This window comes from Triticum urartu, chromosome 5 (genome assembly GCF_003073215.2).
Source record: "Triticum urartu cultivar G1812 chromosome 5, Tu2.1, whole genome shotgun sequence".
Taxonomy (NCBI): Eukaryota; Viridiplantae; Streptophyta; class Magnoliopsida; order Poales; family Poaceae; genus Triticum; species Triticum urartu.
The window spans coordinates 432329722-432344777 of NC_053026.1; the positions used below are offsets into that span (position 1 = coordinate 432329722).

Sequence of the window (15056 nt, forward strand, 5' to 3'; positions counted from 1 at the left end):
TCCTCGCCGGAGAAGGAAACCCGACCGGAAAACGAGTAGGCCCGCCGCCCATAAATCAGAGACGAAGTCAACTCGGCAATGTGTGTCGCACATCATCAACTCCCCGATTGATAGATCTCCCTGAGACCTTTGGAGAGAGAGAGAGAGAGAGAGAGAGAGAGAGAGAGAGAGAGAGAGAGAGAGAGGGAGAGGGGCTTTCGAGTGTGGTGGTAGGGGGGCTAGAGTGCAATATTTCGGAAAAAAGGAAGCGTCATTTTATGTGCGTATCAATGACAATACATCATTGACAACATAAGCACTATGGTACATGATCATCGTCCTCCTAAAAAGTAGTAACATGCTGTTGTTTCTTCTCTAATGATTTTCATAGAGAAGAATGCCACAACAACAGCAACAACAACAAAAAGGGAGAAAAGAGCCCTCTAGCTATCTACGTTGACTAATCACACTATCACTTCGTCTTCGTCGTCGTAGTCGTCATCAGTCGGGCACCCCTTCCTACCCACGCAGACGCTGTCATCCCGCCGTAACCTGGCGAGCAGGCCATGGCGGGGAACAGGGAATGGGCTGTACTCGACGTCGTCGCTCGATCCAACAACCTCCCACCTGCAAAAACCAAGCACCAACACGCATCAATCATCACCCCCATTCCTACCTAAATCTAGCACACGTACAACTCCACAGCTGTCGCCATGGCAGCGAGTGATCAGCGGCAGCACAGCTCATAGGCAGGCGCCTCTACGTGCAAGGCAGGGCGGGCAGCCATGGACCACCCGGGCTTTCATGGCATGACATGACACGATCGGTGCATGGTTGGAGTATGCGTGCCGTGGAACTGGGCGCCAGGTGAAGGGTGGCCCGGTGAATTGGCGCCACTGCACCAGCCAGCCATGGGACGTTCCTGTCCGCACGGACAAACGGCGATATATCGAGGATCTGTGTGGAGAGGGGGGCACGCACCTGTAGCCGGTGACGAGGTGGTGGATGAGCACCAGCATCTCGAGCTTGGCCAGCTCGTTCCCGGGGCACGCGTGCACCCCGCTCCCGAACGGCGTGAAGGTGCTCGGCCGCGGCGCCACCTGCAGGTTTTACCACCACAAGAAAATGAGGCCCCGTAAAAAAGTTGGTTTTACTAATCTGGGAAACAAAGGCGGATTCAAGTATTCTAGATAGGGCATGTATCGTCAAGATTTAACCGTGTTCAAGTGGTATTTAACACCGTGTTCACCAGGCTATTTGCTGCCGTACTCATGAATGGAGTGTATTGACCGATGAAGGACACGATTTAATGCATCGAAAGGAACAATTTTTCGGTTGCTCCTTTTTTGAAGGTCACGATTTTCAGTTCGGCCGGACGCATCCACATCGAGGTTGCACTCCGGCGAGGGGGACGCGTACGTACCTTGAATCTCGAAGGGTCGAACTTCTGTGGATCCTGGAAGTAGTCCGGGCTGTGATGGATGTTCCTGAAGAGCGGCATCACCTTCCACCCCTTGGGGATAAGAAACCCTGCACGCCAGGCAAAATTTTACGTCAGGTCCCATCGTCCTCATCATCGTCGCACCGTCCGGAATTAAATCCCATGCACGGTAACGCCACGTCTACGTAGCGCCACGTCCACCCTAGCTTAGCTAGCTGCTGTGCACGTGATGGCCCAGGCGTCGCGTACGTACGTACCTTTGTACTCCACGTCGGCCACGGCCTCCCTGAACGTGAAGGAGATGATGCTCGCCATCCTCAGGCTCTCCAAAATCACCTGCGCGCGCGTACGACGGACGACATCGATCAGCAGCCGCACGGCACAAGAAAAACATGTGACTGTAAGCCTTGAAGTGTATGGCACGCACCCTGTGCGTCAGCGTCATGCTCCTCGTCTGCGCCCATGTCAGCGGCCGCCTCCCGCCGTCGTTGGCCTCGTGGATCGCCGCGTGCTCCGCCCGGACGGCCTCCAGCAGCTTCGGCCGGTCGTGGAGGTACTTGACGATCCAGGTGAGCACGCTGGCCGTCGTGTCCTGCGCCGCGAACAGCACGCCGATGACGTTGTCGGCGACCTGCTCGTCCGTCAGCAGCGCGCCCTCCTCGTCGTCGTCGTCGTCGCCGCCGCCTGCCCGTGACCGCATGAGGCAGCCGAGCAGGTCGTCGCCGGGCTCCCCACGCTCCCTCCGCTCGTGCAGGATGTCGCTCAGCACGCCGTTCAGCCGCCGCCTCGCCTACATGCGGTTTTCCGTTACATGGCATTCATGTATATTGTTGTGCTGATACTGTTAAAGACGTATACACCACGACGAACGTGACGAAGGCGCACGGTTTTCGTCGGTTGCTTACCTGGATCGCCTTGTAGTATAGCGTCCCGGGGAAGCCGTTGGGGAAGGAGTTGTAGCCTTTCTCCACGACGGCGTAGTTCCGCCTCAGCTCCTCCTTCCGCCGCTCGTCCAGCCGCCCGCCGAAGATCGTCACGATGCCGACGTCGAACGAGAGCTGACGAAAACAAAATATGCACTGATTAATATCATACGCCACTGGCATCACTCCCGGACAACAACTACGCGCGCAGCTAGCTATAGCTTACCCTCTTCATGGCGTGGAAAGTGCTGGCGGCGTCGCCGTCCGCCCAGGCCGCGAGCGTGGACCGCACGGAGGCCTCGATGTCCGGCACGAGCTTGCGCAGGGCCTCGGGGCCGAGCGGGCCCTGGACGAGCCTGCGGAGGCGGAGGTGGTAGTCGCCCTGGTGGAAGAAGAGCGCCGAGGGGCCGATGAGGCGCTCCTTGCTCCGCGGGTACGTCGGCTTGAAGAGGTGCGCCCGCGACACCAGCACGAAGCGCGCCGCCTCCGGGCTCGCCAGCATCACGCACGGGCAGCCGAGGAGGTGCGTCTTGAAGATCTCGCCGTACCGCTTCTGCTTGGAGGAGAGGAAGACGCTGGGGTCCTGGGAGTAGAGCTGGAGGGTCTCGCCGATGTAAGGCAGGCCCATGGAGCCAGGGGGCAGCTTGAGGGCGGCTTTCTCATGGCGGCCACGAGCGCTGCCCTGCGGGCCCCGGCGTTGCCGCCGGATTACGTGGTGGGCGTAGGACACGATGGCCACAGAAATGAGGATGCACAGGAGGAGGAAGAAGGCCATCCAAATGATCCTTGAGAAGGATCACTTAGACCAGCGAGGTGCTCTGAGCTTGCTGTGTGCTAGCTTGTGTCTGTAAATCTGCGCTGCTGGCAGAGGAGATCGGGAGACGGAGAGCTGTGAGGTCGAGGAGAGTGAGGAGAAAAATCTTCGGTGGATCTTTCGAATGGTGGAGGGCGTGGGAAGGCCTCGCCGCGGTATTTATAGATGGGGCCGGAAAGCGAGAGGCCGATTTGGAGGCTCTTGGGCTGCTGGGCTGGCAGCTCTAGGTGTGAAATGTCAAAGTGAAGAGGACAACTTTTCTTCTTACATTGCTGCATTTTTCTGGAGCAACAAGGGAACCACAGCTTCATATATGGTGAAAGCCAAAGTCAAGTTGCATTACAAGTTCAGCACCGGCAAAAGAAAAACAGGTTGCTTCCACTGATGCTTTGCAGAGCTAGTGTTGCCCAAGCCATGGGTAAGCTTTAAGAGGGAACTCACACTTTATTTATTTTTTTGAAGAAGAAAGAGCTCACACTTTTTTTTTATGGCAAACATGACTAATCAGAGAACTACCACTATCAAAATGTTGGCATGAGACACGCACGCACATCGTTGGCAGCTAACATTTGACTCGTCACTTTAGGACTTGTTGGATTTAAAGGGTTCTAACATGCAAATGATATGCACTATGGTGATTAGGCATGTGTCGGGAGTAGAAATTTCGCATGTGATTTATTGTCGATGGTGTTTGTTTCGATCTTGTATTTATACACACACACATTCACACAAGGTTTTCTTATTAAGGCATAGCAGGAGAGTTTCTATTTTGCATGGCATGTACTGTGACAATTCGATTGTGTTTGATATTCTGGTGGATTACGATAATCTTGTTTTTCTAACTTGATTTTTCCTATTTTAATGTTTGTTTGCTTGAAAAGAATTTATGGCTAATTTTCTACAATAGTTCATACAATAAGCGCATCACAACATAGTTCAATCACCACAATCTAGGCCTCCAAGTCGTCTAGATAAAATTTCGTCTAGAACTAGGTCTCCAAGTCGTCTAGATAAAATTTCGTCTAGAACTAGGCCTCCAAGTCGTCTAGATAAAATTTCGCAAAAAAAAAAGTCGTCTAGATAAAAGTAGTTTGGGAACAACGGATATAAGTTATGTAAAGTAAAATGCGAAAAGGTAGTCTCAAGCATCTTAAGAATGTATATTTTCAAGTAAGTGTACACGTGCAGTGACATAGAAAATGAGAAATGCACCAACATATGTAAAGTATCACATGCAAATAAAATTTCACCTCGCTAATCACATGTACATAAACTTTAGCCTCACTAAAAGTGTCTCTCTCATAAACCACCCGAAAGGAAGATAGATTGAGCACTAAGCGTATGATATGGACATGGATCATAAGCATACAATGAAGATGTAATTAGCATGTACTTGGTTTTGGTATTGATTAGTTCACAAGTATGAGATTAAGAGATAATTTTACGAAACTTCAATCGTGAGCGGTTCCTAAAAGTATTTTGGACTGATCAGATCAAAATTCCTTGACAGCTTGTTTTATAAAAGAGCTGCTATTTCCATTTTTTTTACCCCAAGTTTGAGCTTTGTGACATATTTTACCCCATTTTGGTAAAATTCTCAATCTATACCCCCATTTAGCCAAAACCTTGCTATATTTAACCCCATAGTTTTTTTTTCCTGATTTAGTGCCGGGTAGGTGATTATTTTCCTCTGGCTTGGTGTCTGGTTTTTTGCTTTTCTGAGCAAACCGGTTGAGCGCACCACACCTTGTCGCACCATTCATATTGGTGAAATAAAGCAGAGATATTTGCTAAGTTGGAGTATAAAACATCACGTGATTTGGCCCCTCAAGAGTTCCGGAGCAAAATATCCCCTGTTGCAAGATTTATGAAGTTTCATTGGTGAATAAAAATAGCCAAATGTAGTTCCCTGAAAAAAAAGGAATAGGCAAATAATGTGCACTGTAATGCAAAGCTGTAGCACCTTGTACTCCCAGTACTCTAGTTTACAATGCATGCACTTACTCCTAAATCGTCAATTTGACCAATAAAATATGAGTTATATGACATAAAAGGTAATCAATATTCTTTCTTTTTGCGAATAAAGGTAATCAATATTCAAAACAAGTTTGTAAATGCATGCTTTTTGTGATGTGTAAATCGTTTTTTGTTGATCAAATTGAGGATCCAGAGATACTAACATGCGTGAGAAAAGAATAAAACAGTATACTGCATTGAACACACAGCTTGAGAGTAGAAGTAGCACGTGTGTATGTACCCCATTTTTTCTTTTTGGATCAGATCATGGAGCTCTTTCGCTGGAGAATTATAAGGCTCAAAATAGACGGCGGCGATGATGGGGCACGTGTGGCCCTGGCCCCTGCCGTACGCACGGCCTCGGTGCCGCCCGGGCCCCCCGGGCGGCAGCCAGCTGGGTGCAACAGCCGCAGCACATTCACCCGGCGTCCGTGCCAGTACGAGGCCTTCCTCTCTACTCTACAGGACCCCCCACGTCAGCCACAGTCCGTCATGGGCTCGTACCCATCATATCTACGGGAGATCGGGCGTGCCAGGTGTTGTCTTCCCCGGCCGAGAGGGCGGGGCCCTCCCAGGGATCTGGTTTCCGTCGCCGTCGCGGCCAGCTCGGACGGCCGGGGTCACACGCGTCGCCCGGAGGCTTCGAGACAGCTCTGGGCCGCGGCACTGCACGGTTGCCTCCGGCCGAGGCCGTCGACGCCGCCGGCGGCAATTGGCAAACGCCAACAGCTTGCGCGCGCCTCGTAGAACACGAGTAGCATAGCAGCATGCAACTGCCGTTCGGCCTGAGAGCATCTACAGGTGGGTGCCTCAAACTGGCTGGCGAGGCGTCTGATCACGAAAATGCGATCCAGCCAAACGTCTTAAACGGACCTCAAATGTCCAGTCTATTTGACCTCCCTAATGCGATAGGCAAATTCGGTCTTTCAAACGCCCGCGGACGCGTCCACGGGCATTGACCGGGCCAACCTCGTATTTGCCACTCTGCATCCGCCTATCTCATATCCGGCGTCTTATATCCATACTACACATGCAATATTGATCTACTCTACATGATCAAACGACGGACAACAAAAATCGGCTGCACACGAACACAAGATTACTTGCAAACGGACATCAACAAACTTCGCCACATCCAAAAGATCATCTTAGTTCGTCACCGGACAAGTTCATAAACTTGTACAACTAAAAACGAAATAAACATTGAGGGGGGGGGGGGGGGGTCACCAATTCCTCGCCGAGCCTTTTCCCTTCCGGTTGCCGGCGCAGCTGTAGGCGTCCGCGGCTGGTGAAGGGTCTTGGTTATCCGAGGAGGAGGTGCATTTGTCGTCGGAGTCGGAGAGGACGATGAGCTTCTTCATCCGACGGACCGCCCTGTTCTACTCCGGCTTAAACTTGGCGACCCGAGTCGCCTTTGTTGCTGCCTCCCTCGCCTCGCACTCCGGCTGCTCAATAGCAAGGCAGAAAAGCCTTGGCGTTCTTTCGTCAGAGGCGGCGAGCGTCCGTCTCCACCATCGTGAGGGACCGATGGTAGACCCATGCGAGGAGCCGCGCGTCCTCGTCGGGGTCCGCCTCCATCCCGTGGCGGCGGCGCGCGGACTACTCCAAAGCGTCCCTCTCCCGTGCACGCTGCCTCTCGCGGTGCGTGGTGCACGCCTTTGATTCCGGAGTGCATGTGGGCTGGTGACGCGGGCACTAGCACCCACCTCTGCCCGCGTGGAGGAGTGGCCGGTAGGGGAAGGAGATAGCACTGGTGCAGGCCAGGAGGGTCTAGCTCGGGCGTCCGTGTTGTGCCGGCGCGGGAGTTGCGGTGACGTTCTAGATCCGGAGCTGCCGCTAGTCTCCACCTTGGACCGCTCCAACGCAATGCGGAGGGCCATCTCCTCCTCGTAGTCGAGCTCGGAGCCGGAGTCGCTGTCGGAGCTGGACATCGTAGTGGATGGGATTGGAATTGGAGAGGGAGAGGAGAGGACGAATCGAGAGAGAGAGAGAGAGAGAGAGAGAGAGAGAGAGAGAGAGAGAGCTAGGGTTAGGAGCGAGGCGCCCGGATTGGGATTTTTGTGGGACAGTTGTGGGGTTGGTGGTGGGCCGGTCTTGTGAGGTGGACAAGCCTGGGCATGCCCATTCCGCCCCATATCCGTCCTATATTTTGGCTGGATATGAGGGGTGCCGGTCAGCCCAGGCATTTGTCCGTGGTTTGAGAGGTTCAATTGGGTCGATTTTTTTGACCGGTCAACGACCGGACGGCCTGCCCGGGCATTTGAGACGGGCATAAGAGGTCCCGCTGTAGATGCTCTCATATCCAGCTCAAATATATGACGGATATGAGGCTGTCCAGACGCGCCCGAGTGCGTCCGACACGTCAGTCCGGCCCACCCCGACCTCATTCCATCCTCACAAATATCCACAATTCAAAAACCCTACCTCACTTTGCTTTAGCTCCGTCTCTTTTTCTCTCCTACAATTTCTCCGATTCAATCCAGTCCGACGACTCCGGCGACCATGTCGAGTGCCGCAGCCACTCCGACTCTGACCTCGAAATTGACGAGGAGCTGGCCCGCCACATTGCCCTCGAGAGGTCCAAGGTGGACACGGGAGCTAGTTCCGGACCGGCCACCTCGCCTCTCCCCCGATGGTTACAGCTGCGCCGGTGACCGAAAGGGGAAAGGGCCGGCGAGGAAGTGGTGAAGATCCGCTTTAACTTAATTTCAAGTATTTAGATGTAGTTTAAAGTTGTTCGTCGTTTATGTGAACTTTGATGGGCTTTTGAACATCCATTTGTTGATCTTTGGTGAACGTATTGTAGTTGATTATGTCCGTTTCTATGTCCATTTGATGATTTATGTAGTTTGATCAACGTTGCATGGTTTAGTATGAATATAGTGTATCGAATATGAAATAGACAGATGTGTACAATGTGATTTGAGGTGTGACTGGTCAGTGAACACGTTCATAAACGTTTGAGGAATCGTATTTGTTAAATCCGGCTGTAGATTGGACGCGCCGTGCAAATTGGCTAGAGACCGCCCGCTCGCGCACGGCATTCCTGCCCGGAGCATCCCCGGTCCGTTTCATGGTACACTGCGGCAGTGCATCCTCAAAGGTTGTTTGGCCCCTTCTCCATTTTTAGTCGGTCGAAAGGCGCTTGCTCGCGCTATCGAATGCGGGATGCCGTTGCGCTGGCGAGGGCTCCCGGTGTTCTGCCAGATCTGCTTACTCGCGGACAGTCCAAGGGAGGGAGGCGTGGTCGTGCGCGGACCAGCTCAACAGCACTTTGGAACGTAAAGATAGAGGGCGCACGTCTACAACGGGAGCGCACCTTCGCCAAAAGCAGGTCAATCGAAGTACGGACAATGTGGGGCGTCATGGCGGTGTGTTTTTGTTTTTGTTGAGAGGCCCTTGCCATTTTTTTTATACTCCCTTCATTTCTAATTTTTTTTAAGGATTTTAATTAGGACTATGCACAGAGCAAAAAAAGTGAATTTACACGTAAATACGTGTATATACATCCGTATGTAGTTTATATTAAAACCTCTTAAAATGATTTATATTTAAAAACCAAGGAAGTAATTTGGATTGTTTACCACATGTGTCACGCGGTCGGAGGCCGTTGCCAGTTGCCTTGCACTTTCGTTCTATATGCTTTGCGTTTTACTTTAGCTATAGGAAGTTGATTGGTTTTTAAATATAGGTAAGTCAATTTTCTGACCGTTAATTCTTTTGTCAAGATTTGTGCTGTTTGCTTTGTTTCCCTACTTTTAAGTTGATTTTTTTTGAAATTAAGTTGATTTTTGACTTGCCTCTGTTTGGGGGTAAGTTAACTTTTCCTTAACCTTTTTCTTGACTTGCCCCTCTTTGGGATAGGTCAAAAATTTCTTAGCCTGAATTTTGACTTGTCAATGTTTGAGGTAAGCCAAATTTTTCTTAGCCTGAATTTTTGACTTGCCCCTGTTTGGGGTAAGTCCATCTTTTCTTAGCCTGAATTTTTTGACTTGCCAATGTTTGGGGTAAGTCAATTTTGCTATAGGGCTTAAAGCCCGTTACATATTGCATGTTTATGTTTGTATGTGTTTTTGCTTTTACTCTTTTTTTTAAAAAATCTGAAAAGAACTTTTTTCTTGTTTCTTACTTGATTTTTCCTTTTCCTACACACGGGTATTTTTGCATACTAGATGAGTGAAAATGTACACACGTAATACTATACAGTATGTGTTTGAATTACGCCAGAGTATGAAAATTGCACTATTATATACTTAATATTTGCATATTAAAAGAGTGCAATCTCAGTGCAAAGTTGTATGGACGTTTTTTTTTCTTCTGAAAAGGCAATACCAATATCACCTATTCATTCTTTCTTAGAAAACATCATTATTATTTATTTATTTATATTTTTATTTCTTCTGAAAGGGTAATATCAATAGTGATAATTCATTCTTTCTTAGAAAACTTCATTATTTTAATTTTGTTTTAGTTCTTTGTTTCATTTTGTTTCTTCTGAAAGGGTAGTACAAATGCCACGAATCCATTATTTATAAGAAAACTTCTTATTTTGATTTTGATTTAGTTTTTATTTTATTTTTTCTTTAAGGATAATACCAATAGTGCGCCTACGTTTCACTCTGCATATTGATGTTCGTTGTTGTTCCTATCTACTATGCATCTCTGCCGCTGCATGTTTTTCTTCGATTTGACCCACCGATTCCTCAAAGTCCAGATTTAGCACACACCTAGCATTATTATGCATGCTTAATCTTAGGTATGAATAATAAAAGCACACATGATTCATTACTAGTGCCACTAATTCATTACCTTGTACAAAACTTCTTTTGGCGAAAATTCCACTATTATATGTTTATTCATGCATATTATAAAAAACGCAATTTCTGCGTAAATTCTATGCATATATTTTTGTTACTTTGTTTTAGTTTTTTCTTCATTTCCTTTCTTCTTAAAGGGTAATATCACTGCCACAAATTCACTCTTTCGTAGAATAAAAATCATTATTTTGATTTGATTATGCATTAGTTTTATTTCATTTTATTCCTTTTTAAGAGTAATATCAATGCCACTAATTCATTCCTTCTTAGAAGTCCTAATTTTAGGGAAATTCCATATTATATGCTTATTCTTGCATATTATTAAAATGCCAATTTATGTGCCAATTGTGTGCAATTTTTATTATTTATTTTATTTTTAGAGTCCAAAAGATGGAATTATAAGATAATTTCACTATTATTGGCTTACTCTTTGCATATTAAAAAGAATGTAGTTTATGTGTAAAGTATGTGCAAGTTTTTAAATTTTTTCCATGTCCTTTCTTCGTTAAAGGTAATATAGTTGCCACTAACTCATTTTACTTAGAGAATTCATTTTTTATTCCATTTTAGTTTTTGCATAGGGGAAGAAGAAGGGTGGTGGAAGAACAAGCTAGTTGGGCCATTGGATCTAGATCGGGTGATGGAGAGATATTTGACTGATCATCGCTATCGTCCTGAACCGCACCACCCAACAACCCTCCACACCAATATCACCAAGGCTGCTACCTCACCCCCAGCGCCACACATCCGCCTAAGGAGGCTGCCCCACATCATCCTGCCCCACCACTTATGTCAACCGGGCATTGCTTGGCGGCGCGCTTTGGCGTCGGTGATGGGAGGGGAGTGTGAGGTGGGAGCGACGATGGCTGCGCACCTAGGGTTTTGCACTCCATCCCCATGCACGTGCGCTTGCTGGAGCGGGTCGGGCGAGAGAAGAAAGTGGGAGGGAAAATGAACAATTGCACACGAACGAAGAAAATCCAACGTACCCAACCAATTAACCATGAACACGCATGTAGTTGCACCACATCAATCAATTCAAATTAAAACATGCATATAGTTCATCCAAAAGGCACCACTTCAATCAAGATTCGAAATCACCACAACATAGCATGTCTTGTGTCGTGGATCGAGCCCAACCAAAGGCATGCAACACAAACTCAAACACAATCATCATCAAAGAAACCATGACCACCTTCAAGGCCTCCATAATCACCAACTCCAAGTCCACCACCATCCGTACGACCACCGCCACCATCACCTCCTTGTCCATCACCATCTCCTCGGCTGCCAACCCCATCACCACCTTGTCCACCACCACCATCTCCATGGACACCAGTATCCACACGACCACGACCACCGGTTCAAAAGAGAGACCTTCATTTGGTTGATGATCTATGCAATTTTTTGCCGTTGCAACCATCGTGTTTGGGTTCAGGAACATGATAACACGTCCTTTGGACTTCTTCTCTTTCACAAGCCTCTCCTCCTTGAGTGCGAGCCTACTCTCCTCCGGCTTCGACTTCCTCTCCTCGGCCCTTCGACCTCCATTTCTCGTCCTCCAACATGTTGAGCTCATTCCACCTTGGCGCCTTCTCTTCTTTGTGTTTGTCTACCAAGGCTTGCTTGGCCTCAACCATGGCCACCAGCTCTTCATTGTAGGTGCCGACGAAGTCTCCTCTCTTTTTCATTTCTTTTCTAATATTGTTACCATCCGACCTCTTGTTGGGATTTTCACCCTCCTCTATATATTCTTCAACAGCTATGTTAATCCTTAACCGTTCGGTGTGGTCTCGGAGTTTCTCCCAATCCACTTATAATTGTTGCAAAGTTCTTTGTAGCAATGGTGCGATGTGAAGGGCCTGCAACCGTTCTTCTTGTTGTGTTCCTTATATAGCTCTAGGATGATAGGTCCATTGCCCGACATTTGCACCCCACTTGTTGGCACATGGTTGACCTGACCAATACAATTGGACCATCGGTTGCTTGGTCTTGGATGGTGCCCAAGAGAGCCTTGGGTGTAGTTTGATGGGACTTCCACATAGGCGCTATAGTACTCTTCAATCCTAGCCCAAAACTTGTCTTTTGATTAACCTGATGCATCACGCGACACGTTCATCCAAGCGTGACACAAAGTAATATATTTATCTTGGCAATAGTTGTGTGTCCTCGACCTTGATGGTGGCTTTTCGCTTGATTTTATCTCCATGGGATCATCAACCTCCATGGCCTCATCGTCCTCCACTTCGGGATCATAATCCTCCTCGGCCTCTTCTAGTTGAGAAAACACCGATTCTTTGTAGTGTAGATCATCAAGGCCAAGTATGTGTGTGTGTGTGTTGGAAATATGCCCTAGAGGCAATAATATTTTTATTATTTATTTCCATGTTTATGATTAACAATTTATATTATATGCTATAACTACTATAGTTCTTGAATATGTGATCCGGAGGAAAACTAAAAAGCACGTGTGGAATGATAAACTCTAAAGCCTGATTCCTAATCTCACCTCTAGGACCAGCTCAAGTGTTGTGCGATGATTATGTTTTCCTAATCATGGGCATTTGTTTAGTGTAACAAGGATCCCAACAACATTGAGGGTATGATGTTAGTAGAATGATCATACTGAATTGACCCAACTTGATTGTTATAGTTTGAGATGATTCACAAGTCTAGAGTTATAACACAGAGAGTTAATGTATACTCAAGTTCCTTAGACCATGAGAGTATCATAGTCATTTCATACCGAAACATACACTTTGGGGTTGATCCAATGTCATCTGTAACACGATGATCATAATGAAAACTTATAGGTTTATCAAGAAGTATGCCAAGGGGCTAGGTATCTCAAGAGTAGGATTTGCTCCTCAGATGATGGAGAGATATTCTTAGGGCCCTCCTGGTGCGACAACATCCATTATTGTCTTGCCAGACACAGGTGACTAGGTCACATGGATGTCAGAACATGTCAGCGAGAAAGAAGAACAAAATCGGTAACGAGGAGACCGGTATAATGAGCATGAGAATGACTCAAGGGGATACTGATATATCTCATCTTGGTTTTGTAAAGTATCATGAAGCAAAGGGAATATCCTATGATAAACTAAGGTTTGCTCGAATATTGTTCGTGTAATCATAATATGGATGTCCACGGTTTCCCTGTAGATCGTTGAATGAAAAGAGTTTCGTTCATGCATGTCTATGTTTTACCGAACCTACAAGGTCACACGCTTAAGGGAATTACAATCTGTTGAGACTTAGTGGAGTGAGGTATATGAGAAAATATTCTCAGAATAGTTTCTGGAATAAAAGGAATTGTTTTGAGAGAAACCGAAACATTTTGGGGTTTCCGGAAGAGTTTTGGGGAATACCGGGTAATACTGGGAAATGATATATAGGTGGAAATGTTTCCAAAGATATTAAATAAATAATAAAATGTTCTAATATTGACTAAGAATCTTTTAGAGTTTATTTAATATGAATGGGCTAAAGAAAATACTAAAAGGCCTAGCAGTGGAGAAGTGGGGCGCCCCCCTTAGCCTTTTAGGATGCCAAGGGGGGGGGGGGGGGCGAATAGGAGTGGGAGCAGGACTCCTCCTCCTCCTCCTCCTCCTCAGGGCGGCACAAAGGCAAGAGTTGTGCTCCCCTTGATGGCGCCCCTCCCTCTCCCTTCAACTATATACTAGAGAATTTTAGCCATTGAGAACACACAAGTTTTGCAGTCTCCTCTAGTTCTCTAGTTTTAGTATAGTTTAGACTTGATCTAGATTACAGCTAGACCTAGTTATCTCTAATCCTCATAATAGAAAAGCCCCATGTGGTTCTCTTCTTATCCCTCTAATTCTCCAGCGACAGCGACAACAAATCTCTCGACGACGAAGTGTTGCCTGATCACAAAGCCCGAACATGTGCAGTCCGTTGAGAGGTCGTGCTTTCGGTCTTCGGTTCGAGGGATCATTTGTGAATAGTTCAACGGACTTCATCAATTATCTACACCAACTCTTCTTCTGCTGCAACTTGAAGTTGGTTATGATCTGATCTACACCTCTAACACATCTTCATAGTGTTCTTGGGATTGTGATCGTAGGGAAAAAATTTTCTACTACGTTTCCCAGCAGTGTGAGTCATCCAAAGATGACAAGAATTCAGGCACATTCATCTCCGGACCTATGGCCGTAAGAAATCACCAAACAATACATCGGCCCAAATGAAAAGACTCAAAATTTTACCTTGATAGCATGTCATCGACCACTTGGTGGCCATGGAGCTTGGCGGCAAGTGGCGCCCATACGCACCAAACAAACGGGCGTAGGTGTGGCTCGAGACGGGGTAAGAGCTTCCAGGCAAGGACAATGTACCAAAGCCCCCTCCAGGCTTAGAATAAGTCGGTCTTATCAACCATTGTACATGTCCTCAATCATGGCACAACGCATTATGCAGTGGCCCCCTAGCTATTTTTCGTTTCTTTCAGGAGTAGTTTTCTAGCTGCTACTTATTGTTTGTTACAACAAGACAAAGCGATCGCAGTTGTCCATTAATTCGGTATGCAAATGGTGCACACCCTCAACCAATGCGTTCAATACTTCTTCATGAGTGCACAACCTAGGTAGGTATTTTTATGTGAGGAAAATAATTGTATTACACATCAGGGTGGATTACATTAGATTTCACAATTGGGATGACGCCTGAAGGTCTCACGCCTCACCAAATTGTGGTACGCTACTGCACCCTACCACATGATGCCATGAAATGTCTTACATTATTTTGTCTGCGTCAAACATGAGTAATGCAAGATTCCCTTTCCTCTATCTTGCGCTTGATCTCCTAAATGAAGAAATAATGTTTTGATATATCAGGTTCTTCATTCCTTAACAAGTTTATGGCCTCCAAATAATCGGATTCAATTATCAGGGGAGCTGGATCCATTTAGCGTGAGGGAGACTCTACTACTCCTGTTGGAGTTGTTGAGATTCCCCGAATATGAAGGGTGATGTAGCACAACAGAGAAAGTATTTCCCTCAGTTAAGAACCAAAGTCTATCAAACCAGTAGGAATCACTAAGCTAA

At 47.1% G+C, this 15056-nt stretch overlaps 1 protein-coding gene across 1 annotated transcript; it reads right to left on the reverse strand.

The window, feature by feature from the left end:
* Nucleotides 1–229: 229 nt before the first annotated feature.
* On the reverse strand, nt 230–3282 carry LOC125509553 (abscisic acid 8'-hydroxylase 3). Its single transcript, XM_048674542.1, has 7 exons — nt 2570–3282; nt 2326–2478; nt 1848–2210; nt 1678–1756; nt 1403–1509; nt 961–1079; nt 230–606 (listed from the first exon to the last, which is right to left on the reverse strand). The coding sequence occupies exons 1-7, from the start codon at nt 3116–3118 to the stop codon at nt 444–446; spliced, it is 1533 nt and encodes a 510-aa protein (XP_048530499.1). The 5' UTR covers nt 3119–3282; the 3' UTR covers nt 230–443.
* Between the last annotated feature and the right edge of the window lie 11774 nt (nt 3283–15056).

Excerpts from the sequence above, each read along its gene's own strand:
- LOC125509553 (XM_048674542.1), bottom strand. The coding sequence starts at position 3,118 with ATGGCCTTCTTCCTCCTCCTGTGCATCCTCATTTCTGTGGCCATCGTG. Across the intron at positions 1,510-1,677 it reads GGCCGACGTGGAGTACAAAG|GGTTTCTTATCCCCAAGGGG; the intron begins GTACGTACGTAC and ends CCTGGCGTGCAG. Across the intron at positions 1,080-1,402 it reads TCGACCCTTCGAGATTCAAG|GTGGCGCCGCGGCCGAGCAC; the intron begins GTACGTACGCGT and ends TAAAACCTGCAG.